The sequence below is a fragment of the Telopea speciosissima genome, chromosome 1 (genome assembly GCF_018873765.1).
Source record: "Telopea speciosissima isolate NSW1024214 ecotype Mountain lineage chromosome 1, Tspe_v1, whole genome shotgun sequence".
NCBI lineage: Eukaryota > Viridiplantae > Streptophyta > Magnoliopsida > Proteales > Proteaceae > Telopea > Telopea speciosissima.
In genome coordinates this window covers 37,071,049-37,098,234 of record NC_057916.1, presented here as the reverse complement: position 1 = coordinate 37,098,234, position 27,186 = coordinate 37,071,049, and the positions used below count along the sequence as shown (strand labels likewise).

The following is a 27,186-nucleotide window of genomic DNA, read 5'->3' as shown; positions in this document are numbered from 1 at the left end:
TATTCTTCCAGGCTTGAAATCTCAAATTTGTAGACAATTAGGTATGAATGAGATGACATCCTTATCTACTTATCTTGGTTCTCCTTTATTACCAACTCTGGCTTAATCACATTACCTTCATAATATTCTGTCTAAAATTCAAAGTAAACTTAGCAATTGGAAAACTTTTCTTTTGACTCAAGCGGACAGATCTGTTTTAATCAAATATGTTCTTGGTTCAATGCCCACTTTTTAATGACTTGTTTTTTTGTTTCCTAAATCTATTTACTTTTTTAATTAATGATTTGTCTTTTATTTCCTAAATCTATTTGTTCTATGTTAGATTCTAATTCTGCTCACTTATGGAGAGGAGACTCCATGAATGGGAAAAAATTCTCTTTAATTTCAAGGTCTTCTATGTGAACCAAAAAAATCAGGGGGTTTAGGTTTTAGACTGAGTTATATTCATAATGAGTTTTTATTATTGAGGCTTGGCTGGAGAGTTATTACTAATCCTAATAGCTTATTGAGTATGATTCGTAAGGCCAAATACTTTCCGCAATCGAGTCATATTAGTAAAAAATTTATCCTAAAGAGGGGTTCTTGGATTTAGAAGAGTATATCCCACATTATCCTCTATTTGCGTTAGATGATCTATTGGAGAGTTGATACTAGAACTTCGATCTCTATATGGGAATGATAAGTGCACGGATAATTTAAAATAAAATAAGAAAAAAAAAGAGAAATAATAGGGAGAGAGAGAAAATAGGGGATGAGTTTGGTTTAATTAGGAGGAAGCCAATCCTCTTGACTTTACAGAGGAAGTCATGCTTCATTCTTAATAAAGAACTTTTAGGGATTCAATTCATATTCATTTACTTCATATGCTACCTATTAAATAGGCTTAATAACAAGTAGTTATAAATCCTACAACTCCTCCACAAAACCACTCACGTACAATACAATCCCAATTATCTTTTAACTCCCTCCCATTAATTATATATAAATAACTAATAATAACTAAAATCTTGATTATTAAAAATATCCTAATTACTAAAATAAAAGTATGTAACATTCCATCCCTCTTTGAATCGTCCTTGTCCTCAAGGAGAGTGAAATTGAGGAAGCGTCCGCCAGGATCCCATATCGTAATAGAAAAAATTCAAATGAATGAATCATGATTGGTTATCTCATGGCTCGTCGATCTCATTGAAGGGAATGTTATCACCTTGAAGGAAGCGGTGCATGAATTGCATTGCTTGAGGTTCTTCTTCTTCTTCACCTTCTCCTTCTTCATCTTCTTCTTCTTCTTCTTTTTCTTCTTCTTCTTCACTTTCTTTTTCTTCATCATCTACTTCTTCTTCTTTGTTGGTTGTTCTGGGTGCACTGTTATAGTGGTTTCAATTGGCAATATGGAGTCAAATTTTTCAGACATCTTTTTAATGATTTCATCTAGTAAAGCCAAATTTCTTGCTTGAATATCTCGGATCTTGATGAAAATTTGCTCCATAGTGTGAGTAATTTGTTGGCTCTGATACCAAATGATAAGTGCACAAATAATCTAAAATAAAATAAAAGAGAAATAATAGGAAGAAAAAGAAGAGAGAAAAAATAGGGGATGAGTTTAATTTAATTAGGAGGAAGTCGATCCTCTTGACTTTACGGAGGATGTCATGCTTCTTTCTCAATAGAGAACTTTTAGGGATCCAATTCATATCCATTCACTTTATATGTTATCTAGTAAATAGGTTTAATAACAAGTAGTTATAAATCCTACAACTCCTCCACAAAACCACCCACGTACAACACAACCTCAATTATCTTTTAACTCCCTCCCATTAATTATACATAAATAACTAATAATAACTAAAATCTTAATTATTAAAAATATCCTAATTACTAAAATAAAAGTACGTAACAGAAGACTCATGGCTTTTCTTGTGGCCACATCTCTTTACTGGATCTATTATGAAAGTCCTGTATTTTTATAATATTTCTGATTTGATGATCATTCGAAGTTGAAACTCCTCCCTGATTTTTGCAATGTTTCCTCCAAGAATCTCCTCTTTAATCAACAAAATTCCTTTGGTCACCACCCTTTATAACGACTTTCTATTTTGTCTATATGCAAAAAAATAAAATTCTACCAACCAAGGTGATGGCTACCCTATGTTTTGAGTTTTTTTGTAAATAATTCTAATTTTGAACCCTCTATCTGATAGTATGGGAATTCTCTTCGAAAATTGAAATCCATCCTAGATTTAAGGTTTTCTTGTGAAAACTATTGAATAAGGGTCTTGCAATTAGGGATACACTTAGCCATTTTATTGATCTGGAGAATTTATGTGTTTTCTATGAGATTGAACGGGATACTAACTGGCATTTACTCTTATCTTGTTCATTTTCTAAGAGAATCTGGGCAGTAGGACTTTTAGGATTGAGAACAGAATACCTCTATGCTTACTCTCTGTTTGATCTGTCGAATAATCTGCTCTTTCTAAATCCTTCTCTTTTCTTTGATAAAAGATTTTTTCTATCCATCCTCCCTAGCACTTGCTACTTCCTTTGATGTGCTAGGGACAGATGTATTTCCTCTCACTATTCACCTAATTCATATACCATTATGTGCAATATTAATTGATGGATCTCAGAACAGGGTCTTCTTCTTTTTTCCACCCATTCTCCTTTGTCAACTACCGTAGATTTACACCTATCACTAACAGACTACCTTAGGCTTGCACACCTGATTCCATTACTTTAATTTGTGTTGGTAGTTTCATCGCGGAATATGGTGGCGCAGGCTGGGCTTGTATTGCATTTTATTATTAAAAAAATTCTTGCTTGTACGGACTTGAATATAAATGGACAACAAAAAAGGCCGAAGCAAGGGGATTGCTCACAGGTTTAAAACAATTAGGAGGATGGGCTGACGTCAATCTCGACATCTGGACTAATTGTGAGGACTTGGTTTGGTGGCTAGATCGAGATATTTATAAATGACCACGGGAAATCTTTAATTTTTTTGTGGGGTATTATTCACTTCCTTTTGAATACACATATTGTGAAGAAGGATAGATCTTATATTACGGTAGCAAATGATCTTGCCATCTTTGCCGGTCGTAATAAGCATGACTTTTGATGTAAAAGACAATATATCTACCTTCTTGTTTAGTTAATTTTCTGTTTTTGGTTCTCTATCAAAAAACACGTTTGACCCTTTTAAGGTTTATCTTTGAGGGAGTCGGGTTCCAACATGTTTGTTCCCAAAAAACATTCCATAATGCATATGGTAATTTGATTCACGTTCAAATTTTAGTGAACATATCCACACCATCATGGACAAAGTTTTAAATTAATATGGCGATCCAATATGTCATATAGGGGATCTAGAAATATCAAAAAATTTGATGGTCCAGGCTGGGCTGAGATAGGGTTGAGATTTCTATGCCAAGGGTCAAGTTAGGCCAGGCTTGGGTAAGGCCTTGGGTTGAGCCCAATTCACCCCCTGCCATGTATACATGATGTCAAATAAATTTATAATATTATGTTAGCAAGATAAATGCCATGAATTAGGTATCATAATTTATATTTAATATACATCAATAATCTGATGTATTAAATATTTAAGTTAAATTTGTTTCTAAATTATTATATAGAATTAACATGTAAATTACAAAAATAGGGCCAAACCCTTACTGCCCTTGAGCTCGATAAGGCTGAGGGTCTAGGCTGAGATAATCCCAGTCTAATCCTTAGACAAAGGCTAAGCCTTAGGGACCTAGGTTTTTCAAATAGCGGCTTCGTCCAACTTAGTTACACTCCCTATCATATTTATTCAATGATCAACTTGCTAAATCCATGGAATCAAAACTCGATCGAAACCGGTCAAAACCATCGAGTTGTCTCTGTTTCAACCAGTTCTGAGACGAGATTGGAAGGTATTTTTAAAAATCTATAAAATCGACCAGGTTTCGCTAGTTTCGATCCAGGTTTAGGTCGAAACTTGGTCGAACCATATGGGACTTATCATTGGTCGTGCTTTGTACCCCCTCTCTCTTACCTTCCTAGTGAGACTTTCTCTTCTCCTTCCTCTTTCCTTTCTCTTCTTCCTGTTCCTTTCCTATTTGAGTATCTTAAACTCAGTCCCCATCCCCTGTTTTAGCGGTGCTAATAGCTCCACAAGATTGGGATTGATCTTCCTTTCCTATTCTCTTTTCTACTTTAGATTTTGCAACAAAGTTCCTCTCTTAGGGGCGATTCAAACTGCCAAGTCTGAAATTGAAAGCTTGTGTGTGGTGTGAGTTTTATTTTGAAGATCATATCTGACCTACAACCTCAGCTAGGTTTGATTGCAGTAGTTTATTTTCAATCTCCAGCTTCCCTACTCGAAGGTTGGTTGTTTGGGGTTCATAGGGCCGAGGATTACCAACCTTGTCCAAAAATTTCAGGTCTAACCGAGAGTATTTGAAGGAGTTCTCTCCTTCGTAGAGTCACTTTTTTCCGCCTCTGGTTTGCACTAAAGGTAGAGCCGTAGAGGTAGAAGATGATAAACCACCCCCTCACGAAGTACGATTTCACTTCTTTTATCTTTAGCCTCTCACTGTCCATTTTACCCCTCCTCTCATTTATTACTCCCTACCCTTCCTTTTGATTCACTTCCAAGTTTAACCATATATAATAAATACTAATTAATTTCCTAATGTCCTTGTCTTAGTCTATCAAGTGACCCTCCCCTGTTCGTTTAATTACAGCCTTGCCACTCCCCTTAATAAGTTCAATTTATTACAGATTTACCATCGTTACCTTGTAGCTTGGTATTTGATATTTGGGTGGGCCCTTAGTGAACCCAATAGGCTTTTTTGACTCGAGTTCCGCATCAATTCACCAATTTGGTATCAGAGCAAACTTGGTCATGGATTCCTAGATTGGGATATCTTGGACAAGTTGACGATGGGACTTATCATTGGGCAGTAATGGACTATGAAACCAATTAGTCCCATAACATATCAGTCCCATAACATATCATGGGATACATACATTGTCCATTCTAAGGAACGGCTTTGTAAAATCCACCAAGAAACTCTGCATGGAATTGAAGAGGGGCATCTTAATGTTGTATTTGGATTCAATTTATTATTCAGGGTTCAAGTACTTTATAATTATGTGAACTAATAATAAATTTATAATACCATTTTAGTGTTTGTATCGTATCAGCATGTACGTTAGTAAACTTGGGTCAATAACCACAAGTATCATCTTCAGTGATTTTTTGGTGAATATAATTCATGGATTGTATTTAAAATATGAAAAATAGGCAACATGCAAAAAATCAGACATAAAAAACCTTGTTTTGAAGTCGAAACCTTGGTTTCGCCATCAATGGGAAAAAATCCCAGGTTTTGATCGAGATATGGTCGAAACCGAGATGAACTCGATTTTTGGTTGGTCGAGACCTTGTCGAAACCCGAGTGTTAGAACTTTGGCTAAATCATTAGTCCACATGATTAGAAAAAACGGTGGGAATGACAAAAAATTTCTTATGTGATGGAACCCTTTTCCTTTATCCTTTTTATTTAAGGTTTTTAATAAATGCCCCCTAAAAATGCCCATTTGTCCAAATGCACCCCTATAATTTTTTTAATTGCAAACTCCCCCTACTTTCAAAATAGTGTAGCACTTTAATCCAGTCCGTTAATTTGGGACATTAGACGTTAATTTCAGGGAATTCAATGACCAAAAAACCCTTCTAATAAAAACCCACCAAAATTAAAGAATAAAATGATCAAATTGCCCACATCTTCCCCAAATAGTTTAGGGTTTGAAACTGAAAAATTTTCCCCCCAATGGTTAGGGTTTGAACCCATCTGAAAGCAAAAGATCAGATTAAGGAATTTTTTATTCAACATCATGATTAAATGAAAACTACCTTCAATCATTCCACATTCATGAATAATCAGTTCAGATTTTCTATTCTATGGCAAAATAAAACTTGACATACCAGAATTCTAGTTCATTTACTACTACATGTTTGTAACTTTTTTCTTACCTTGTGAACACCACCAAATCCCTCTTCCCCAATCTTATTGACATTGGCGAATTTTCCGTGGCTGCAAGGACCATACCGAAATCAAATTGTAATGACTCCACAGTTTTAATTGTGTTCTCACCTGTGCACAAGCCAAAAGTAGAACCAAGAGTGATTTTGGATAATCAAGTAGATCGAGAGCTTTTTAAGAGAGAGAGAGATAGAAAAAAGGGCCAAAGTTAAGCTTCTACCATTCTCCTTTGACAGGTTCTTCTTTTTCTTTCGGATTAGCAAACAATACATGAGAACAGAGAAAAGAATCGTCACTCCTGCAACGGCAACTGGCACAACAATGGGAACAATTTTTCTGGACGAGCTTCCTTCTTTTTCTGCATTAATTAAAAAAAAAAATTTAACATTCCCAAATGTGCCCATGATGATAAATACAGAGTATTTCAATCGGATTCACATCTCATGATACTAGCTAGGCCATTAACATCTTTAGATCTTTACAACTCAAAATTCCTTAATCTGATCTCTTGCTTTCCAGATGGGTTCAAACCCTAACCGATTTGGGAAAAAAATTTCAGTTTCAAACCCTAAACTATTTGGGGAAGATGATGGTAATTTGGTCATTTTATTCTTTAATTTCGGTGGATTTTTATTGGAAGAGCATTTTGGTCATTAGATTCCCTGAAACTAACATCTAACGTTCCAAATTAACGGACTGGACTAAAGTACTACACTATTTTGAAAGTAGAGAAGAGTTTGCAATTTAAAAAGTTATAGGGCTGCATTTAGACAAATAAGCATTTTCAGGGGGCATTTGTTAAAAACCCTTTTATTTATATTATCTTACCATAGTAGCATATCTATAAAATATTAATGCAATATCAATAATCTCATAAAAAAATGCAGTACCAATAACTGATCACTGTAGACTACCAAAGAAATCATACCTAAAATCCTTTTTGAGTGTGAGAATTGGTTACATTGTCGGTAGAGACATGATTTTAGTGCATGGTATCAGAACAGCTATCAATCAACCTGGAAACTGATACGGCATCAGATCATGTCGACACAGATCGACTAAACTTGACAAATTTACTCCTGATTCTCATTTAAAAATAGGATAACCATTTTAATCCTAGTCCGTACCATCACTGATACAGTATTGGGAACGATATCGGGCGATACGATTCTGAAACTTCAAACCATGGGTAGAGACTAGAGAGGTACTAATATGAATTTCCTTAGAAATTATGCTCCGACTTTGTTGGTGAAAAAACATAAATGAGATAATGGTATTGAAAGCAATCAAAAAAGGAGGTGCTTTATGTTTAGTAATGGTGCAATGAAAGAGAGATTCAGTCATTCAGAGATGCACTTGTGAGTTGTGACGGAATGGGCCTCACGGTCTCTCAGCCAAATCAAGCAGTTCAACACCGAAACCTCCGGGAGTCCAATCTGTAAACTGGTGTATCCCGAAAAAGAAGGATCAATGATGGGCTCTCTTCGCTTCCCTTTCTGGTTTTCTCAGCCATCGAAGCGCCCCCACAGCTCTCTTGACTCTTCTTCTCCTTCTTCCTTCTCCGCCGCAGCCGCATTCGGTGTTGGGATCGGTCTTGGCCTTTCCATTACCCATAAATTTACAAACCAGAGGGACCCTCTTCTCCAAAGCGCACTCAATTCCATCTTTTCGAATTTCCGATCCAATTGTTCTTCTCCAATGTGGGGTTCTCTCTCTTTAGCCGATAATTCCTCCGCAGCCATGGAACCCAGGACCGGCGCATCTTTCCCCTCCATTTTGAACGACACTCGTCGATTGCTTGGGATTGGGTTGAGGAAAAAAAGTGTTTTGGGGCTGAAGAACATCGATGTATACGCTTTCGGTATAACACTTAATTTTTCTTTCAAGTTTACTGCTTCTTTGTTGCTTTGGTGCTTAGATTATCAATTATACATTGCACATTGCGCCAATTAAGGAAGTATTTTGGATCTGAAATTTAACTAATATTACTAAAAATCTTGTACTTATAGGTCTCTGCCATCACAAGTGCATATTTGCTCTCAAAATGATAATGTAGGGTTGTTTCCAAAGACCTATTTTACATCCCCTCCGTTTTTTGTTTTGGTTGGTATTCTACATCCATCTTTACCCATCTAGGTTAACCATCTGCTTTGGCTCTTCATGTTTTCATGCCATCATCCAGTTATCAGGGTTTTTTAGCTTGTTAGAATTAGCTTATAAAGAGTAGATAAAGTTGCCCATTCTTCTTTTACCGCATGGCCGCCATTCCCACCTACAGAAGATGATCCATTCGGAGTTCTCCTTGACCATCATTGGCATCTGTTCTCTATCCATAATTTCTGCTTCAATGTTCCTTTTTGCAGTCTAGATGATCCATCCAGAGTTCTCCTTGACCATCATTGGCATCTGTTGTCTATCTATACTTTCTACATCGATGTTCCCTCTTGCAGTCTATTTGAACACCGAATTGTTGCTCAAGTCATCCAGTGGTTCCATCCAAATATAAACAGGATAAGTGATGCATCTTAAAAGAGTGTAGAGAGTGTATTTTCTTGCTAAAATTGTGAAGAATGTAACTTGGTAATTATGTAAGCAAAAAGAATATATTAATGGCTTTGTTGTTTGGGTGCCACTTTACATATTTCTACTTAGCCTGGATACTTATTTTTGTTCATTCTTATTGGTATCTCTTGGTCTATAGATAATGATTATGTGAAATTTGACGTAATTGAAGTAATCTACTTACTGTGCAAAGCTTCAATACCTTCTTGAAGACAAATTTTTGGGCAGTTTTTCATTTTGGAAGTAAGAACAACACATTACTCTCTGAATTTCAGTCATAAGGAAAGTGGTGCATTTTGACAGGTGTTTATGCTGATGAAAATGACATAAAGAACTTGTTGAGTGAGAAATATGGGAAGCTCTCTGTTCCCGCGCTGAAGGAAAACAAAGAATTCCAGGAAGATGTACTAGAAAAGGATATATGTATGACTGTCAGACTTCAAATAGTGTATGGCAGATTGAGCATCAGTTCTGTACGTAGTGCTTTTGAGGAATCTGTAGGAAGTAGGCTGCAAAAGTTTGGCGGATCAGATAATCAAGAACTGCTTAAGAGGTATTCCTTTTTTATAAGCTCTCTCAACCATATGTTTTGACTGATAGCTGGCCACTTTTATTTTTAAATGCTTAGATTGCTTGAGTTTTGCATGACACAACCATGACCAGGTACGGTTATTTCATTTACTTTGATATAATTCCCCCTTACGTTGGTATATCAATTTATTTCATGCAGCTAAATTGCTTATCTTATGCACATTTTGTATATAATGAATTGTAAGTTTTTGGAATTTTATTTCCTATCACATGGCCGTTTTAAATTGTATCACATCTTAATACAACTTCACTCAACCAAACCTAGTCCATCTTAATATAGTCAGGAAATATTCTTGTCTCTTCACTATGTGCTTATATCTCTCGAATCTCGATTGTCTGCTTTAGCCTTGTAGATACATGTAATCTAAGAGTCATTTCGGTTGCAGGTTCACTTCCCAGTTTAAAGATGAATATAAGATACCAAAGGGATCTGTTATAGAACTTTCAAGGGAAAGGGGTCATGTACTTTGCACTAAGAGTAAGAAAATTTTCTCTTTCTTCTTATTCTAATTAACCCATTGATACTCTTCTCCCCTGTATGCTTCAATTATTTCAACTCCTATGTTTCCTGGTTCACTTTTAGTTTTATTGATTGATGAGGAAGAGGTGAATGGCATAAATTTGGACCACACTGCCCAAAGCCTCAAATTGTTCACGAACATGTCCATGCACACACTAAACATACAATCACACACACCACGCCTAGACCTTATATCAAATTGGTGTTATTCATTAGTTCAAGATGATGATGTAGAAAAAAGGATTGTTCTCGGTTGGAATACTGGTGGAGGGCTGGTTAGGAGAACAGAATAATTGTAGGGGAAGGGAAAAGAGATTACACAATCACACATTCTCAAAGAGTAAACTAAAAAATTTCTATTCAATCCACTATGCCTATTGTTGGGTTACATGCAAGTATTTAAAGGAAAAATAACAAGACTCCTAGTTAGAATATGAAACTGAAATAACAACTTGCAATATGAAACTCAAACTCTAAAACAAATAAAAGACTTAAATAAATAACCTAGTAAAATAACTAATTCCAATCCTTGTTGGACTAAAAACCATTGGGCCAGTTCTGTTGGATTTGGGTCTCCAAATCCTATCATGTTGGTCCAACCAGCCAAGTGATACTACATCAATTCTCCTCCTCTAAAAAGAACTCGACTCCGTCGAATTTGGAAAAGGACCAAGAAGGCCATATGAAGCAACACACTGGAGGAGGAATGAACCCGCTACCTACTTGAGTTTAATGTCAGGGAGATCCTTAGCGGGAAGAAACTTCATGGTTTTGTGATGTAGACAAAACCTGAAGAAGAAGAGGCCAAAACACTGTTCACGTGAACAATGTCACAACCCCTTATTTTTGGCTTGGTGAAAATATTCCTTGAAAATTGTGGGAGCAGATTAGTCTTTTAAGTATTAGTTATTCAAGTCCTTAAGTGAAGGGTAATTTCGTCATTCTTCTACAGCTAATAAGTTGAACTGATGGAGACCACAGGCTGGAGATTTCGGCTGAAACAATTAAGTCATCCAAGTACGTTTCACAAGGAGATTTGAAGACTTAAGAAGATTTAGAAGATTTTATTATGTTTCTATTTTTATTTCAGTTCTAGTTAATTAGAGTAGTTTTTAATTCTTAAGATTGAGTCAATAAGTTAGTTTCTATTTCTGTCTTTTCTTGGGAGGCAAGTATTTGTTCTATTTTTTTGCAAGGCTGATATAGCCATCCCCACGATTTAGTTGATGAATGAAATTTTGCTTGAATGGAATGAATATTCTCATGTCCAATTGGTTGTGACTTGAAGAGCTGAAGGAGCCTGGCTGAGAGAGCCTAATCCATCAATCCCCCCTGCCTTCCCAATTCTCTCCATCTCCAATCGAAATTCCCTGGTGCTGCTACTGTTGCTAGATTACTGCAAGTACTGGAGTTCCCTCTTGAAGGCTGCAACCACACCAACAATCAAGGCTAACTCCTTATCCCTCCTCCCTGGGTTATTGAACATTATTCTGCCCCACCATCCACTCCACTCGATTCCCCTTTCTGCACCACCCCTTTGGCTGGAACCTTCTATAACCATAAACCTTTTATTTTCAGTACACCTTCATAATTCCACCACCCTCCATCGGGTTACATCACACTTGCTGCAGAGCCTTCCCCCAACCAGACCTCCACTCGATCCAAGTTTCAGCCCCCACTGCTGGCTGAATTGATCTACCGCACCTACTAATGTAGTCCTAGATAGGTAGGAGACCTACTAGGAGCCAGATAACCAGGACCTGCTGAATGGCTAACTCGATGGGGCAGAATTGATGTAAATTAGGACAATTCTAAGGTTAGGTTCATGAGAATGGGTAAAATCTTATATGATTTTAATAGGCAGGTCTAGGAGAAGCTAATAGTGTAGGTTTGAACAAGGTTTGAATAAAAATTCAAATTTCAGAAATTAGGGTTAGAGTTTCGGGTTTTGAGAAATAGGAAAATAGGTGGAATTAGGGTTTGGGATGGGAATTCAGGCAGGGGATTTTGGTCGAGTGTTAATGGTAGGGAGAGAGAGATTCGGTTGTAGTTTGATGAGGTTTGGGTGGCAGGCTAGGGCAGGATGGAAGATTTAGGGTTTTGGGGTTTTACAGTGACAAGGGGGAATTAGGGTTTATGTGTGATATTGAGCCTGCAACTAGGGTCGAGTGGAAGAAAAGGTATAAGGGAGCTGTGACTGAAATTTGGTTGAGGTTGGATGGAGGAATAAAGCTGGACAGAATTATGGAAGATAGGGTTTAATGGATATCGATTAGGGTTAGGTGGGAGGATTAAGAAGAAGATGGGAGAATGCTGAAACAGTAAATAACTTACTAGGATGAAAATCAGCAGCAGCAGTAGCTTGAAAGTTGATTGAAGAAGACCTCCCGTTCATGAACAGATGCAAGGAGTCTTAGGAGATCCACCTACCCTTCACCTTGATATGACTCACAAGGTTGTCTTGATATGACTCACAAGACTCACTCTCAAAGGAGATAACTAGCAGCAACAATGGCAGCATCGAACGAAATATTTTTTTAAAACTGAATTCTGTGGGGGAGCCTCCCATGTTTTCTCTTAATAAAGGCCTAAGGGCCAAATCCTAATACAAACTAAATTCTTTCTCTCTTCCAAAATCGTGGAAGGAGTGTGAGACTAATAAAACACTTAAAATAAAAAGACCTATTTACCCTAACAACTTAAAACACTTTAAATAGCTAAGATTCCTAATTAACCAATAGAAAATAAGATCCTACTAGCTAATAGGAACACTTCACTTAAATTAGACCAACTTAAATTGAACCAATTGGATGCAACTAATTTGAACCGGTTCAATTAAAAACACAAAAATAAAACTAAGTATAGAACTAATCTAAGGCTGAAATAAACCAAGTATTATACTACGGCTCCTACTATGACCCTATGCTTAGGGTGGCTTCTTCAACTCGAGGAGGCTTGGATCTACATCACCTACCTTCTATTTTGAGTTAACTTTCTATTTTCAAGACCAACTCAGATCTCCTATTCTAACCACCAGAATTGGACCAAATTTAGAGCACATCTTCACCACATCAAGGCTAACATTCGATCAAGACTTGGAGACTGTTCTCACAGCTGGTTTGCTCAGAATCAATTACTTTCTAATTCTGCCCTCTACTGCTATTTTGGTTTGTGGGTTTATCGATCCTACTGTAGAGTGGTTCTTAGCTGAACCTCTTCTACATTACATTGTAGCGGTGCTTAAAGGAGTCTACGTATTCTCATATCCACAATGTTGTATCTTCTTATTAAACAACCACGGTCGACCAAGAAGAATATGACAAACCTTCAGAGGTAGGACGTCACACTGTACTGTATCCACAAATTCTCCAATAGAGTGGGTGAGTAACCGCGTATCTGTAACCTTGAGATTAGTGTTGTTCACCCATGCAACTTTGTCAGGAGTTGGATGTGGCTTTGTCTACAATCCCAGTTTACGAACAGCTTCTTCAGAGATGACATTAGTACAACTATTTCCATCAATCAAGAAACTACATAACTGATCGTTGCACTTCACACAGGCCTGAAAGATATTGCTGCGACCCCAATCTTTATCCTCAGTGACTTTGTGAGTGGTTAGAACAGGACGAAGAACATAACAAGGATGTTGCTCCTCATCACTATTATTGTCATTGACTTCAACTGGTGCACGCTCTGGTGGTAAATCGACTGTCTCAACTCCAAGTTGTTCTTCTGGAACATAAGGGATAAAATGATCCTTATCAATATAAGCCACCAAAGGGTTGGGACACTGAACAATGACATGTCCGTATTCATTGCATGTAAAACATTGAATGGCAATCTTTGGCATTATAGAAGAGTTGTCAAAACCATGCAGAGGCGGAGAATATGGTCGGGTAGGTCGTGACTCTTGAAGATGCCCTGTCAGAATCACGCCAAGGTGGAGAATATGGTTGATTAGGCCGTGAAGATGCCATAGATGAATTAGTAGCCCATGGTTTGCTGAATAACTTTTCTTGGGGTAAAACTGATGTTGATTGTAACTATTACCCCTAGGAAAAGTGTCTGGAAAATTCCTTCGAGTGTAAGGTCGTTTCAGATTTTCTTTTACCTGATATGCAACTTGTATTGCATCTTCCATTGTAGGCAGTCGACTGGATGCTAGTGCAGCACTGATCTGAGGGTACAAATCATTGCGGAACTGTGCCACTAATACCACTTAAAATTAGATTGAGTGGCGTAATAATAGAATCCGACACCAAACTCCTTAGTTGTTAGGTTTACCTGTTTCAACTGTGCAAACCTGAGGTGCATGCATTGCTTGTAGTCAATAGGCAAGAATATTTTGTTCATGACTTCATGCATTTCAGCCTAAGTAGTAACTAAACCAATGCCACAGGTCCGATTTTGTTGTTGTTGCTTGATCCACCAAACTCGAGCTGTGCCTTTTAGTTTAGCCTCTACAAATAAAACTTTCCTGGCCCCAGTCAAATTGTACCATCTCCAAACTGTGAATGCAATCAAGATGCTGTTCTGGATTATTATACCCATAAAAATCAAGGACATCCAACTTTGCTTCTCGTTCAGCTCCATAATTATCATAACGATCAACTCCATAAGGTGGGGGTGTATGCTTTGGTGGTGGTGGGAGTGGCGGTGCATCAAGAGGCGGATCCTGTGCGACGGAGTTGGAAGAATCCCCAACTAGCATGGGACTCTTCCCTTTATCGGAAGCTTTCAGTTGATCAATAGAAGCCTGCATAGATTCCATCATTGTCTTAATGGAATTGACAACGGTAGTGAGAGTATCAAATTTTGCATCGGTTTCAGCCTTAAAAAAATTAAATTGTTGAAGAATTTCACCGTTGGCTACCATGGTTAAGCTAAACAAGAAAACACTCAAAGACAAAGGTTGAATGGAAAAATAGTAAATAGATGAAACTTCCTAATAGAGCAGTGCTGTAATATTGGAAGTAATAAAAGAATAGGACTTAAAAGGAATTAGCTAAAAGATGAGTACTGTTAATGGAGACAATAAACAGAGAACAAATAAATAAAGAGTGGCAATTCTGGAAAAAAAAAGAATAAAGCAACGATATAACAAAGGAGAGTAAGGGGGTAATTGTGGAACAAGAAAAAGCATAGTTATCAAGGCGGCAAGGCGACCGTGGCATTGGAGAGGGTCTAAAATCAAGGCGGCAAGGCGCCCGCCTAGGTGCCCAAGGTGACAAAGGAGCCTGGACGCCTCGATAACTATGAGAAAAAGAAATAAAGAATAAAATGAGATAAGAGAGAAAAACAGGGGTAATTTTGGAAGATTAGGGAGTTAAAAAGAGATTTATTGTGTTGGAAGAAGTTGTAGTTGTCTTCAAACTCTGCAAAGGTGAGAGTTGCGATGGCAGTGTCCGAAGTCAACAAGGAGAGCTGTGAGGGAGCTGACCAAGGAGGATGGGTACGACTCGCGGCTGGGAGCTTCAAACCAGGTATGTAACTCTTTTTTTTTTCCTTTTTCTGCTTCGATTCTTCTCTTCTCGATTTTTTTTTTCTGCTGCTTCTGGTTCTCTTCTTCTCTTCTCGCTTCCCATTTTTTTTGGGTTTCTGGCGGAACACGAGGGCTGGGGGAAGGGAATCGACTGAAGGTCTGGAAAAAAAGAGAGGGTGATCGAAGGGGTTTGTCTCTGGGAATGGTCAGGTTCAGTGAATGTCGAAGGGAGGGGTGGGAGTAGGTTTCAGTAGACATTGGTTAGGTTTCTTTTTAGAGAATGGATGGGTAGTTTAACAGCTGGAATCAAAGGGAGGGTTTCAGCTGGAGAGGGAAGGGATGGGGCTGGTGCTGATAATGCAGGGGGGGATCTTGGGGTGTTGATTCGGCTGCTCTGTTTTGAACAGAGTCGATTTATTTTTTATTAACTGCTGGTATATACGGCAGAACCGTAATGGGAAAAAGAGGTTAGGGAAGGAGAGAGATGGATGGGGAAGGTGATGGATCCTTCGGCTCTGATACCAAATTGGTGGAGGGTCGGTTAGGAGAAGAGAATAATTGCAGGGGAAGGGAAAAGAGATCACACAATCACACACTCTCAAAGAGTAAATTAAAAAACTTCTATTCAATTCACTATGCTCATTGTTGGGTTACATGCAAGTATTTAAAGGAAAAATAACAAGACTCCTATTAGGGTCTCCAAATCCTATCGTGATGGTCCAACCAACCAAGTGATACTACATCAAATATATTCTTAGTCTTGAACATATCCCAAATATGCAGTTTGCCCATGTTGCCTACTTCTTTGGACAAGATTTCCCATCTTGCCTTAAAAAGCTTTTCGCTTTGCTCTGCATACAAAACAAAGTTGTTAAGGCGCCTAGGCGAACCAAGACGATGGAAGGGGGTAAAAACCAAGGTGACACCAACAAGGCCGCAAGGCATCGCCTAGGCGACCAAGGAGACACCAGAAATCAAGGTGATGCATGTGAATTTGCTAAACACACTAGAAACTCTTATTCTATTAGTGATACTCATAGTGATGTTCCTTTTTTAGTTATTCATTTTGATATTTGGGGTCCCTCTTGGACCGTTGATCGTAATGGTTTTCGTTGGTTTATTACCTTTATTGATAATTGCACATGTCTCACATGGGTTTATCTGTTAAACCATAAATCTGATGCTTTCTCCTACTTTCGGTCCTTCCATGCCATGCTTCGGACTCAATTTAATGCTAAATTAGAGTTCTTTGTAGCAATAATGGTTTGGAATATTTTGATCATGGTTTCCAGGAATATCTTTCTTCTCATGGGATCCTCTCCCAAACTTCATGTGTCTGGGCACCTGAACAAAATGGCATCCCTGAACAGAAAAAATCGTCACCTCTTGGATGTTACCCGTGCCTTGATGTTTATTACGGGTGTCTTGAAACATTTTTGGGACGATGTTGTCCTTACCGCAGCCTACCTTATTAATAGGGTTCCCTCGAGTGTCCTCAATTTTAAGACACCTCTTTCCTTTCTTCTGTTCCCTTCTATTGCCTCCACCCTTCCTCCCAAAATATTTGGGTGTGTTTGTTTTGCCCACAATTCCTCCCCTACCCGCTAAGTTTGATCCTTGTGCTCTTCAGTGTATTTTCCTTGGTTATTTGGCCTCCCAGAAGAGTTATAAGTGTTATCACCCTCCCTCTCGCCGTCTCAATGTTACCATGGATGTCACCTTTCATGAGTCGGAACCCTACTTTACGTCACCTCTTCAAGGGGAGAGTCTTGAGGAAATGCTGTCTTCTGCACCTGTTGCTCCCTTGGTCATTGATAGTTTACCAATTCAGGGGGAGCTTCCTTTGAGCCTACTACTAACAGTGGTAAGGGGGAGAATTCGGTCTACCTTGTTCCTAATCCGGACGTGATAACTTAAGCTCGACACAGATTAAAGGGAAAAAGGGACCATAAACGACCAACCATTGCCCAATGCGATGCAATCACCAGATTCGCCCTCACCATCAGGTAATATTATTCCTACTTCTGATAATGTGTCAGATCCTGCTCTACATTATGACCGTCCTATTGCCCTTAGACAAGGTGTTTGTTCCGACACACGACATCCCATTTCCCACTCTGTCTTTTACAATTCTTTATCACCTTCCTATTGGCTTTTTGTTTCTTCCTCGTCTTCTGTGTCAATTCCATAGGATTGGAAAGAAGCCATCATAGCGTGTTTGATTGGAGGTGTCGGAGGAGTCGGATTCTGATTTTGGATCAGCTTCATACGAATCTGGTTCATGTGGATTCGTAGTTGAGAAAAGAAACTGTTTGGTTACCCTGAGTCTGTCAGATAGAATCCTTCTGAATCCATCTGTAAAATTGTTTGGTTACCCTGAGTCTGTCAGTTGGATTCATCCTGAATCCATATGAAAAACTGTTTGGTTACCCTGAGTCTGTTAGTTGGATTTTACTTGAATTTTGTCTGAACAAATACAACATATGCATACATTTAATATGGACTTTATAAAAAATAAGATAATCAAAAAATTGGATTAAAATTCTCAAAAGAAATAATCTTTCCCAAAATTTAAGGACATACATGTGGTAAAAAATCTATATCCATGACTATCCAAAAATGATTTTGGTGGATTTGAATCACCATCCCCTTAGAACATGCTTGAGACATGTGCATGTTCCAAGTGCTCTACCAATTTGAGCTAAAGACCCAACAAGCAGAGTTTAAAGTTGACAAGTAACCCAACTCTAATGAAACAGATTCAAATGAAATCCAAACCTCTTTGAACTACAAACATAACATCAATGGGGGTGCTAATGAAAAAGAAATCATTTACAAATAGGTCACTACAATGTGGTGTCAATTTCAAGAACAATATAAGCAAGAACAAAAAGTGCTAATAAAAAATAAAGTTCATTCTGTCCATGGATCTCCAAACCAGAGTTCAATCTTCCCAAGTCCTTTAAACTCTCCCTTGTTCCTTATATATTCAAAGTAATTTTTTTAATTCATTCCCTATGGCTGAGATTATCAACACCAACATAGACCTTACTTTGTGTTCTTGTTAATAAAATAAAAAAGAAAACAAGAGATAGAAACAGAACACAATGTTCACATTGTATTCTTACAAAGCCAAAGCACTCATAGAAATGTTGTCCTATTGCTACAGTACTGGAGGAATGCTTGGCATAAAGGAACCCAGTAATCGTTGTTTGTGAAAAAGATTTCCATAATAGCATTTCAAACCATTGGGGAACCTAAAAGAGAGAGGCACGGGGTGTGACAGAAAGTGACGCGTCTGAGGCGGAGGCGGATGCAGTGAAAGTAGGAATGGCATTAAGTCCCGTATCCCTTGAGAAGGACTTTCAGGGCGGAACCCTCTGCCGTCGGTATGGAGAAGCCCCTTTCTCTTTTCGGAAATGAAAGGTCGAAATCAAAAGCTAAAGGATGGTGATTGAGTAGGTGTTCCAGCGGGGGAAGCTCCTTTTTACCGTGTGAACTAGAGATTCAAGTCAACAATGATAATAGACAGGCTGAAAGATTACATTATTCAAAATGGTGTATGTCTTGTATATAAATAAAATCTTGTCTCTGTTTCTCTCCCTCTCTTTGAAGAAGACATGGAAGAAGGAGGTGAAACATGAAGACCCAGAAGCAAGAATTGGCAAAACAATTGAAGTTGAGGCCAAGACAACTTGCTGCCCCTACACACGCTCACAAACTCACCCACTTGCTGCCCCTACACACACTCACAAACTCACACAGTCACCCACCCCTAAAGAGTATGTGAGATTGTTCATATGTACTGTCTTAACAAATTCTGCAACTAAGGTCATATTATAGAAAGTGACTAATATGTCCAGGAAAATGTCAGAATGGTTAAAATTCAAATACTGCAACTACAAGTCTACTTGATGCAATCCAAGTGGACATTGTTAAGCCTATCATTATTTGTATCCTATGGAGAGATAAAGATAACAGCATAGCAACCAGATCAATTTGGTTTCCCATTATCCAGTCCATGTAATACAGAGTATATGACACTGGTAATGAGTTTTAGATCTAATAGGAATCTTTAGTTCTCTTCTCTAAATATAGAGTTATACATAAGTTGTAATCAGTTGTTGAGTTGAAAATTTCATTCTTCCCCAAGGCTGCGGCCTAAGTGAACTGCTTGAATTGTGATTCCAAATACCTAGATTCAGGCCTAAGTGAACTGCTTGCTACTATATTATTCTGTTACTAGCTTCCATTGTTGGATGCTAGTCATTATCTCTTTGTTGAGTGAACTGCTTGGGTTGTGATTCCAATACCTAGAGTCAGGTAAAGAGTTTTAGATCTAATTGCTCCTTGGGTTGTATTGGCTATTATGGTATTCGATGGAGGAGAGATCTGGCTTGCTGCTACCTTCTTGAGAATTGCTTCTACTTCCCTTGTTTTGGTTGTTACTAGGACCTAAAAGAGGTTGCAACAACTCCCTTCCTACTAGAGCCTTGTGGCTTGATATGTTAGGACTCATTCCTACCACAAAAAATAATGAACACCAAATAAGTGCATCTTCTGCCTATCAGATTGTTGCATCGACTGCTTCCTTTTTCATCCTCAAACAAAGAGCATTCCTCCTTTTAAATCCTCAAAGGCTGAAACAAAGGAGGACTTTGACGGAGATGGAGGGGCTACTAAAAAATATTGATAAAAATGTACTAATTGAAGTCTGAGTTGAAACGGTCGTGGGACAGAGACAATGAGCAGAAAGAGATGATTCGACACAAAACCCAGCAAAGCAATCAGAGATGAATCAATACATAAACCAGCAAAGCAAATATTGCATTTCTACAGCCGAGCCATTTCAATTAAACTCTTATAAGCAAGCACCAGATCAACAAAAACACAACCGGCTGTGCTCAGGAAGGAGATAACCACATCCATACAAGTATGAACATCACCACTGAGTACTAATTTACGATTGAAGCTGAGAATTCAGTTTTAGGGCTCCGATAGAGGAGTTGAGCAACAGATTGCACTCCCTTTTGATTTTTTAAAACCCTATATTAGATTTTTTCCAATGAATCGAAGCTAGGGTTTAAAATATGATGGAAAAATTAAAAAGGACGCCTTATGATGGAGTCTTGTTCGGAAGAAGAAGAAGAAAGGAGATTACGTGCTTGCATTGAACAAGTGCAGACGATAGCAGATCTCTATCACTACAGCCGAGGCTTGTGTTGCTTCTCTTTTCCCTTCGTTCGAGTAACTGTAAGGCGGTAGCTCGAGGTCGCAAAATCTGATGGAGAGTTGCAGGTAAAAATCCTCTTCTCTTCCTTAGACTCTTGCGATAACGCAGCCTTAAAGAACAAAGGAAACCACCGTGCCAAAAACAAAAGGTTCTCCGAAAGTTGAGCTTGAGCCGGAGAAGGAAGAGTTGTTTCACCACCAGAGAAGGAGCTTCTTTCACGATCGATTTGCCTTGCAATGGAGTCGCAGAGCAGTTGCAGATGTGCGCCAAGAGCTTAGAGAAGGGTTTTTGTGAGAGAGGAACGCAAGAGAGACTAGGGTTAGTTTCGATAGTTAGAATCCACTAGAATCCACTCTTTAAATACCAAGGTCATGAAACCTGGATTCATTTCAGGATTCATTTCAGAATTCATTCCTAGGGGTGAATTCTAGTGGATTCTAAATTTACACATAAAAATGGACTCCAGTAGATTCTTGGATTCCAACACGGAACCGTGTTCCGAGAAACCAAACATGATATCAAAGATCCAAAATGGAAGGCTGCCATTTTACAAGAAATGCAGGCTTTGGATAAAAACTGTACCTGGGAACTTGTTCCTCACCTTGAAGGGAAGAAGTTGGTGGGATGCAAATGGGTATTTACGATCAAGCATAAAGCAGATGGCACTGTTGAAAGATACAACATACATTTGGTTGCAAAAGGCTTCACCTAAACCTATGAGATCGAATACCAAGAAACCTTTGTTCTTGTAGCAAAGTTGAATTCGGTGAGAGCTTTACCCTCCTGTGCTGCCAATTTGGGTTGGGATCTGCAACAGTTGGATGCCAAAAATGCCATCCTGAATGGGGATCTTGAAGAAGCAGTCTACATGGACCCGCCACCTGGTTTTTCATTCCCATCTACTACTTGTCATGTTTACAAGCTAAAAAGGTCCCTATACGGTCTTAAGCAGTCCCCTAGAGCCTAGTTCTGTCGTTTTCTGAAGGCCATGTAGTGGTTATAGCCAGAGTCAAGTGGACCATTCCTTGTTTGTGAAAAGAGATGGAACTCAGATTACAGCCCAAATCGTTTATGTCGACGATATAGTGAACACGGGGGAATAACAATGATGAAATCTCTCATCTGAAGTCTCTCCTAGCAAAGAAATTTGAAACTAAGGATCTGGGATCCCTTCGATATTTTCTTGGAATAGAAGTTGCAAGGTCCGATAAGGGCATCTTCATCTCCCAACGAAATTATGTTTTGGACCTTCTCTAGGAAACTGGTATGTCGGGTTGCAAGCTTGCAGATTCTCCTATTGAGGTTAACCAACAGATGTGTAGTGACATGGGTGACCCTATTGACCGAGGGCAATACCATAGACTTATTGGAAGGCTGATTTACCTGTCACACACTAGACCTGATATTGCCTATGGGCATCGTTAGTCGATTTCTCCATGATCCCAGGACATCTCATCTTAAGGCAGTGCATCATATACTAAGGTATTTAAAATCTGCCCTTGGGAAAGGAATTTTCTTCTCTACCAACGAGAACCTAAGATTGGAAATGTTCATAGATGCCGATTGGGCTGGATCTCTTACTAAAAAACAAAAAAAAGATTGGGCTGGATCCATTGATGATAGGCGATCCACCTCTGGTTATTGTTCCTTTCTTGGAGGGAATCTTGTCACTTGGCGTAGCAAGAAGCAGTCTGTGGCCTCTCGCTCCAGTGCGGTAGCCAAATTCCGTGCTATGGCTCAAGGAATCTGTGAACTCATAATGCTCAAGGGATTGTTGAGTGATTTGGGTATTGTCTTTGAAGATCCTATGTGCCTCTACCATGACAACAAGGATGCCATTTGTATTACTCACAATCCTGTCTAGGATGACATGACAAAACATGTTGAGATTAACAAACACTTCATCAAAGAGAAGCTGAACAAGGAATCATCTGCATTCCATTTGTTAGTTCTGATAATCAACTTGCTGATGCCTTCGCCAAGGGCTTGAATTGTAAAGTGGTCCACCCACTAGTCTCCAAGTTGGGCATGTTTGATATATTTGCACCAACTTGAGGGGGAGTGTAGAGAATCGTGGGATTGGAATATTATCTCTTTACCTTAGGTTATTTAGGGTTTTATTATTTTCCCCTATTTTATCTGTTTTACCCCTTGGGTTGTAATTCTTATTATAAATAGAGTAGACCTCTGTCATTAATGACAAGTCACATCATTCTCATTCTCTGGTTTTGAACTTTTATTTTTGATGATATAAGGTATATATTGTAACATGCTAATGATGCAGATTCATCATCGAAATGGGCTTATTTCTTTACAAATAAGTCTAGGGTTGGGATATATATATATATGTTGGGCCTTTGATCACAAGAGTTTTCTATGTAATAGGCCACTTTAATGGGCCTAAACTAGGGGTACATAGGTTGCATACAGGATGAGCCTAATACTTTAGTTTACTTTTATGTTTTTTTAATTGAACCGGTTCAAATTGGTTGTATCCAATTGGTTCAATGTAAGTGATTTAATTAAGTGTCTTTTGTTTTAAGTTATTAGGGGTAAATAGGTCTTTTAACCTTTTAAAATTTTAAGTTGTTTTAATTAGGTCCCCGCCCTCCACGATTTAAGTGAGGGAAGAGTTTAAATTGTATTAGGATTTGGCCTATGGCCTTTTATTATAAAAGTTAAATCATGGGAGGCTCCCCCAAAAGTTTATGAGTTTAAAAAAATAGTATTGCTGCCTTGTTGTTGCTGGTGCCCTTTGAGAGTGTATATCTTTGTGGTTCTATCAAGGTGGAAAGGGTAGGTGGATCTCCTACGACTCCTTACATCGTGACGGCTGGGAGGATCTCCATTGAAGGTGGTTCTATCCTTCTCCATTGCTCAATCCAGTAAATATTTTAATTTTTTGCAATTCCCTTCTTCTCCTAATCTTCTACAGCCTACCCTATAGCCCCCCTTTTATTTTTATTTGAATTCCCTAAACCTTAGTTCAATTACAGCCTCAACCAACCATCAAAACTCATTCATAATTCAGTCACAGCCCCTTTACATCATCCCCTCCACTCGATATTCATCTCAGCCCTATCCAACCATCTAAACCCTAATTCCCCATTAACCTCCATTAAACCTAAAACAGCCTAAAACCTGTTCAGACCTATTCTACCATCAGAACCCCACCATATTTGGATCGAACATCCCCCTCCCTGTTTGGGAAACTCGATCCCAACCCTAGCCCTAAACTCCCATTAAAAACCCTAATTTTAACCTAAATTCTAAAATCCAAAACCCGAAACCCTAATCCTAAATTTTCTGAAATTTAAGTTCTTATTCAAATCTAACCAAACCTAGCTCATTAAATTCCCTAAAGCCTGCCTACTTTTATCATATAAACTATATTCTCATTACCCTACCCTAAACCCTAGAAATTTATCTAAAATCCTAATTCTGCCCATTCGAACTAGCAGCCCCCTTTTAGATCCTGTTGCTTGGCCTCTAGTAAGATCCTTCTCCTATCTAGAGCTACATTAAGTGGTATCAGAGCTCATGGCTGACACCATAGCTGCAATGCTCGAGATGTTCCAGAAGCTTGTTGCTGAACAAAGGACGGCAACTGAAGCCCAGAGGGCTACAGCTGAAGCCATCATGGATAGATTGCAACGATTAGAAGAACAGAGAGTCACCCCTGACAGAGATGGGAATCCCAGATATGGATACAGAGGTCACAGAGATGGACCTAGAGATCACAAGAATTACAGAGAAGACAGAGAAGGGTATAGAGATCATAAGGCAAACAGGTATAGAGAAAGCAAATTTTCATTGGCAAAGGCAGTTGAAGATAAAGCTGATGTGCTCACAGTGAGTTGTGATGATAAGGAAGAGATAGTGCTTGACGATTCAAAGATGAAAGGTCAACATGTGGAAGATTCTACTGAGGAGATCTACGTAGAAGAAGTCAAAGTAGACAAAGCTGAAACAGCAGAAGATGAAGAGGTGGTTGAGAATATTCCACAGGAGATCAATGATATTCAAGATGCTGTTCTTGAAGAGGTGGAGCTTGTGTCTCAAGTATTAGATGAGAATGTTGCTAACACTGACAATTCTATGGATAGGGCATTCACAGTTGGTGCTGATTCAGAGGTAGAGCATATAGAGTTTGTTATGCCACCATGGTTCTTCGAAGAGAAAGCTCCACACCTTGAAGACTATATTCCTAATGTTCCTGCCCCACCAGAGTTTTGTTTGGGAATGGTTAAAGCTGCTACTCATATGTTGTTTTCCCCTCATCACTGCAAAATTCGAGGACGAATTTTTTCAAGCTGGGGAGAGTTGATGCAGATTCATCATCAAAATGGACTTATTTCTTTAGAAATAAGTCTCGGGTTGGGATATATATCTATATATAAATGTTGGGCCTTTGATCCCAAGGGTTTTTTATGTAATAGGCCACTTTAATGGGCCTAAACTAGGGGTACATAGATTGCATACGGGATTAGCCCAATACTTAGTTTATTTTTATGTTTTTTTATTTAAACCGGTTCAAATTGGTTGTATAAAATTGGTTCAATTTAAGTAATTTAATTAAGTGTCTTTTGTTTTAAGTTATTAGGGGTAAATAGGTCTTTTAACCTTTTAAAATTTTAAGTTGTTTTAATTAGGTCCCCCCCTCCATGAATTAAGTGAGGGAAGAGTTTAAATTGTATTAGGATTTGGCCTATGACCTTTTATTATAAAAGTTAAATCATGGGAGGCTCCCCCACGAGTGTATGAGTTTACAAAAATCGTATTGTTGCTTTGTTGTTGTTGCTGCTCTTTGAGAGTGTATATCCTTGTGGTTCTGTCAAGGTGGAAAGGGTAGGTGGATCTCCTACGACTCCTTATGCCATGACGGCTGGGAGGATCTCCATTGAAGGTGGTTCTATCCTTCTCTATTGCTCAATCCAGTGAGTATTTTAATTTTCTGCAATTCCCTTCTTCTCCTAATCCTCTACAGCCTACCCAACAGCCCCCCTTTTATTTTTATTTGAATTCCCTAAACCCTAGTTCAATTACAGCCTCAACCAACCATCAAAACTCATTCATAATTCAGTCACAACCACCCTAGAAATTGACCTAAAACCCTAATTCTGCCCATTCGAACCAGCAGCCCCCTTTTAGATCTTGTTGCTTGGCCTCTAGTAGGATCCTTCTTCTATCTAGAGCTGCATTAACTAAATAATGTTAGAAAAGAGGGGAAATAAAAAAAATAACACTTGGGCGCCTTGTCATCTAAGCGCTTAGGCATCCCTCCACTGCCTTGACAACTATGCTTCCCACTTTCATTGACAAAGTATTCAATCAAATGAACTAGGATGATATTGATTATCCCAACACTATACATGCATAGATAGAGTGGTTGATGTAATAGCTGACCCAAGTGGTTGAATTAGGTTTGGTTGGGTTTTATGCTAACACTGGAAGTGCTTTAATTGACACATTTAAATGTTCTCAAAAAATGACAAAACATGGTTTAGATAATCCTTTCTTTCCTAGTGTCCCAGCAACACTTCTGTAGTTTCATGTCATATGATAGAAAATAAAATTGGCTATTCATTTGCATAGTTGTCAAGACGTTGCCAAGGCATCCGGGCAGGTTTCCAAGGGTAGAGCGGTCGCCCGCCTTATTCTAACTTAAAAAGGTAGATGCCTTGGGACTCTGGGCGTCACCTTGGGATGCCTAGGTCCTTGAGCTGTCAATTATTTTTTACTTACTTTTTTTTTCTTCTAAATAATGTTGCTTCTGAATTTATTGGCTTGTACAAGTTTATGTATAGGTGAGAAGCATGGGATCATTTAGTATCCAAAAACAAATAAATAAATTAAGAAAGAAATCGAACTTCACCAGTTCTCTTCTCTTGTTCTCCTTCTCTTGTGTACTTATATTTTTTCTCTTTAAATAATGTTGCTTCTAGCATAATGTTGTTGTTGACTAGTTGTAATGCTGTAATGATGTTGCTAGGTATAATGGCAAATTAATGCATAAATTCAATCTTTATTGTTGTTGCTATAATGCTATAAGCATAATTATATTATTGTTATCCTAGATATAATGGATACATAATAAAATATATATATATATTAGGGTGCTAGGGTTCGTAGGTGGACGCCTTCTCACCTAAGTGCTTAGGTGGCCCTCCAACGCCTTGGATCGCTTAGGCCTTGACAAAAAAATACAGATGGTCTGTTTTCACAGTTCATGGTTTTGCCTGGGTTAAATCATCAGTATCATTTTTTAGTGTCTACATGATCTTTCATATCTATTATATTTTAGCAATCTGAAACTTGGACATTTTTTTTTTCTTTCCTTCTACAGTTGATGGAAAAGAAGTTGGAAGCATCCAGAGCAAGCTCTTGTGTCGGTCACTTTTAGATCTGTATGTTGGTGAAGACCCATTTGATAGACAAGCCAAAGAGAATATTGAACAGAAGTTGGCTTCCCTTGTAATTCAATAGGTAATTAATTAGTGCTGAAACAACTGGGAAGGATGGTTGCATTATTTTTCTGCATATGGTAATGTAAACTTGAAACCTTCAAATAGATATCAGATTTATGAAATTTCAGCCCTTGTAATTCAATAGGTAATTAGTGCTACTACTGAATAATTGGGAAGGATGCTTGCATTATTTTTCTGCATATGGTATTGTAAACTTGAAATCCTGAAATAAATATTGGATTTATGAAATTTCAGCAGTTTAACTCAAAAGGTTTTTTCAGTTTTTCCTTCCCCTG

The 27,186-nt window shown here is 38.3% G+C and overlaps 1 protein-coding gene and 1 long non-coding RNA gene across 2 annotated transcripts; one reads left to right on the top strand and one right to left on the bottom strand.

Moving 5' to 3' along the window:
• On the bottom strand, nt 1-14,203 carry LOC122648671. Its single transcript, XR_006331115.1, has 3 exons — nt 13,993-14,203; nt 10,326-10,335; nt 1-12 (listed from the first exon to the last, which is right to left on the bottom strand). It is a non-coding gene; the product is annotated as an uncharacterized LOC122648671 (long non-coding RNA).
• Nucleotides 7,410-27,012, top strand: LOC122648670 (fatty-acid-binding protein 1). Its single transcript, XM_043841888.1, has 4 exons — nt 7,410-7,896; nt 8,901-9,150; nt 9,575-9,666; nt 26,770-27,012. Exons 1-4 carry the CDS (start codon nt 7,506-7,508, stop codon nt 26,907-26,909), a joined length of 873 nt encoding a protein of 290 aa, XP_043697823.1. The 5' UTR covers nt 7,410-7,505; the 3' UTR covers nt 26,910-27,012.
• The last annotated feature ends 174 nt before the right edge of the window (nt 27,013-27,186 follow it).

Excerpts from the sequence above, each read along its gene's own strand:
- LOC122648670 (XM_043841888.1), top strand. The coding sequence starts at position 7,506 with ATGATGGGCTCTCTTCGCTTCCCTTTCTGGTTTTCTCAGCCATCGAAG. Across the intron at positions 7,897-8,900 it reads CATCGATGTATACGCTTTCG|GTGTTTATGCTGATGAAAAT; the intron begins GTATAACACTTA and ends GCATTTTGACAG. Across the intron at positions 9,667-26,769 it reads TCATGTACTTTGCACTAAGA|TTGATGGAAAAGAAGTTGGA; the intron begins GTAAGAAAATTT and ends TTCCTTCTACAG.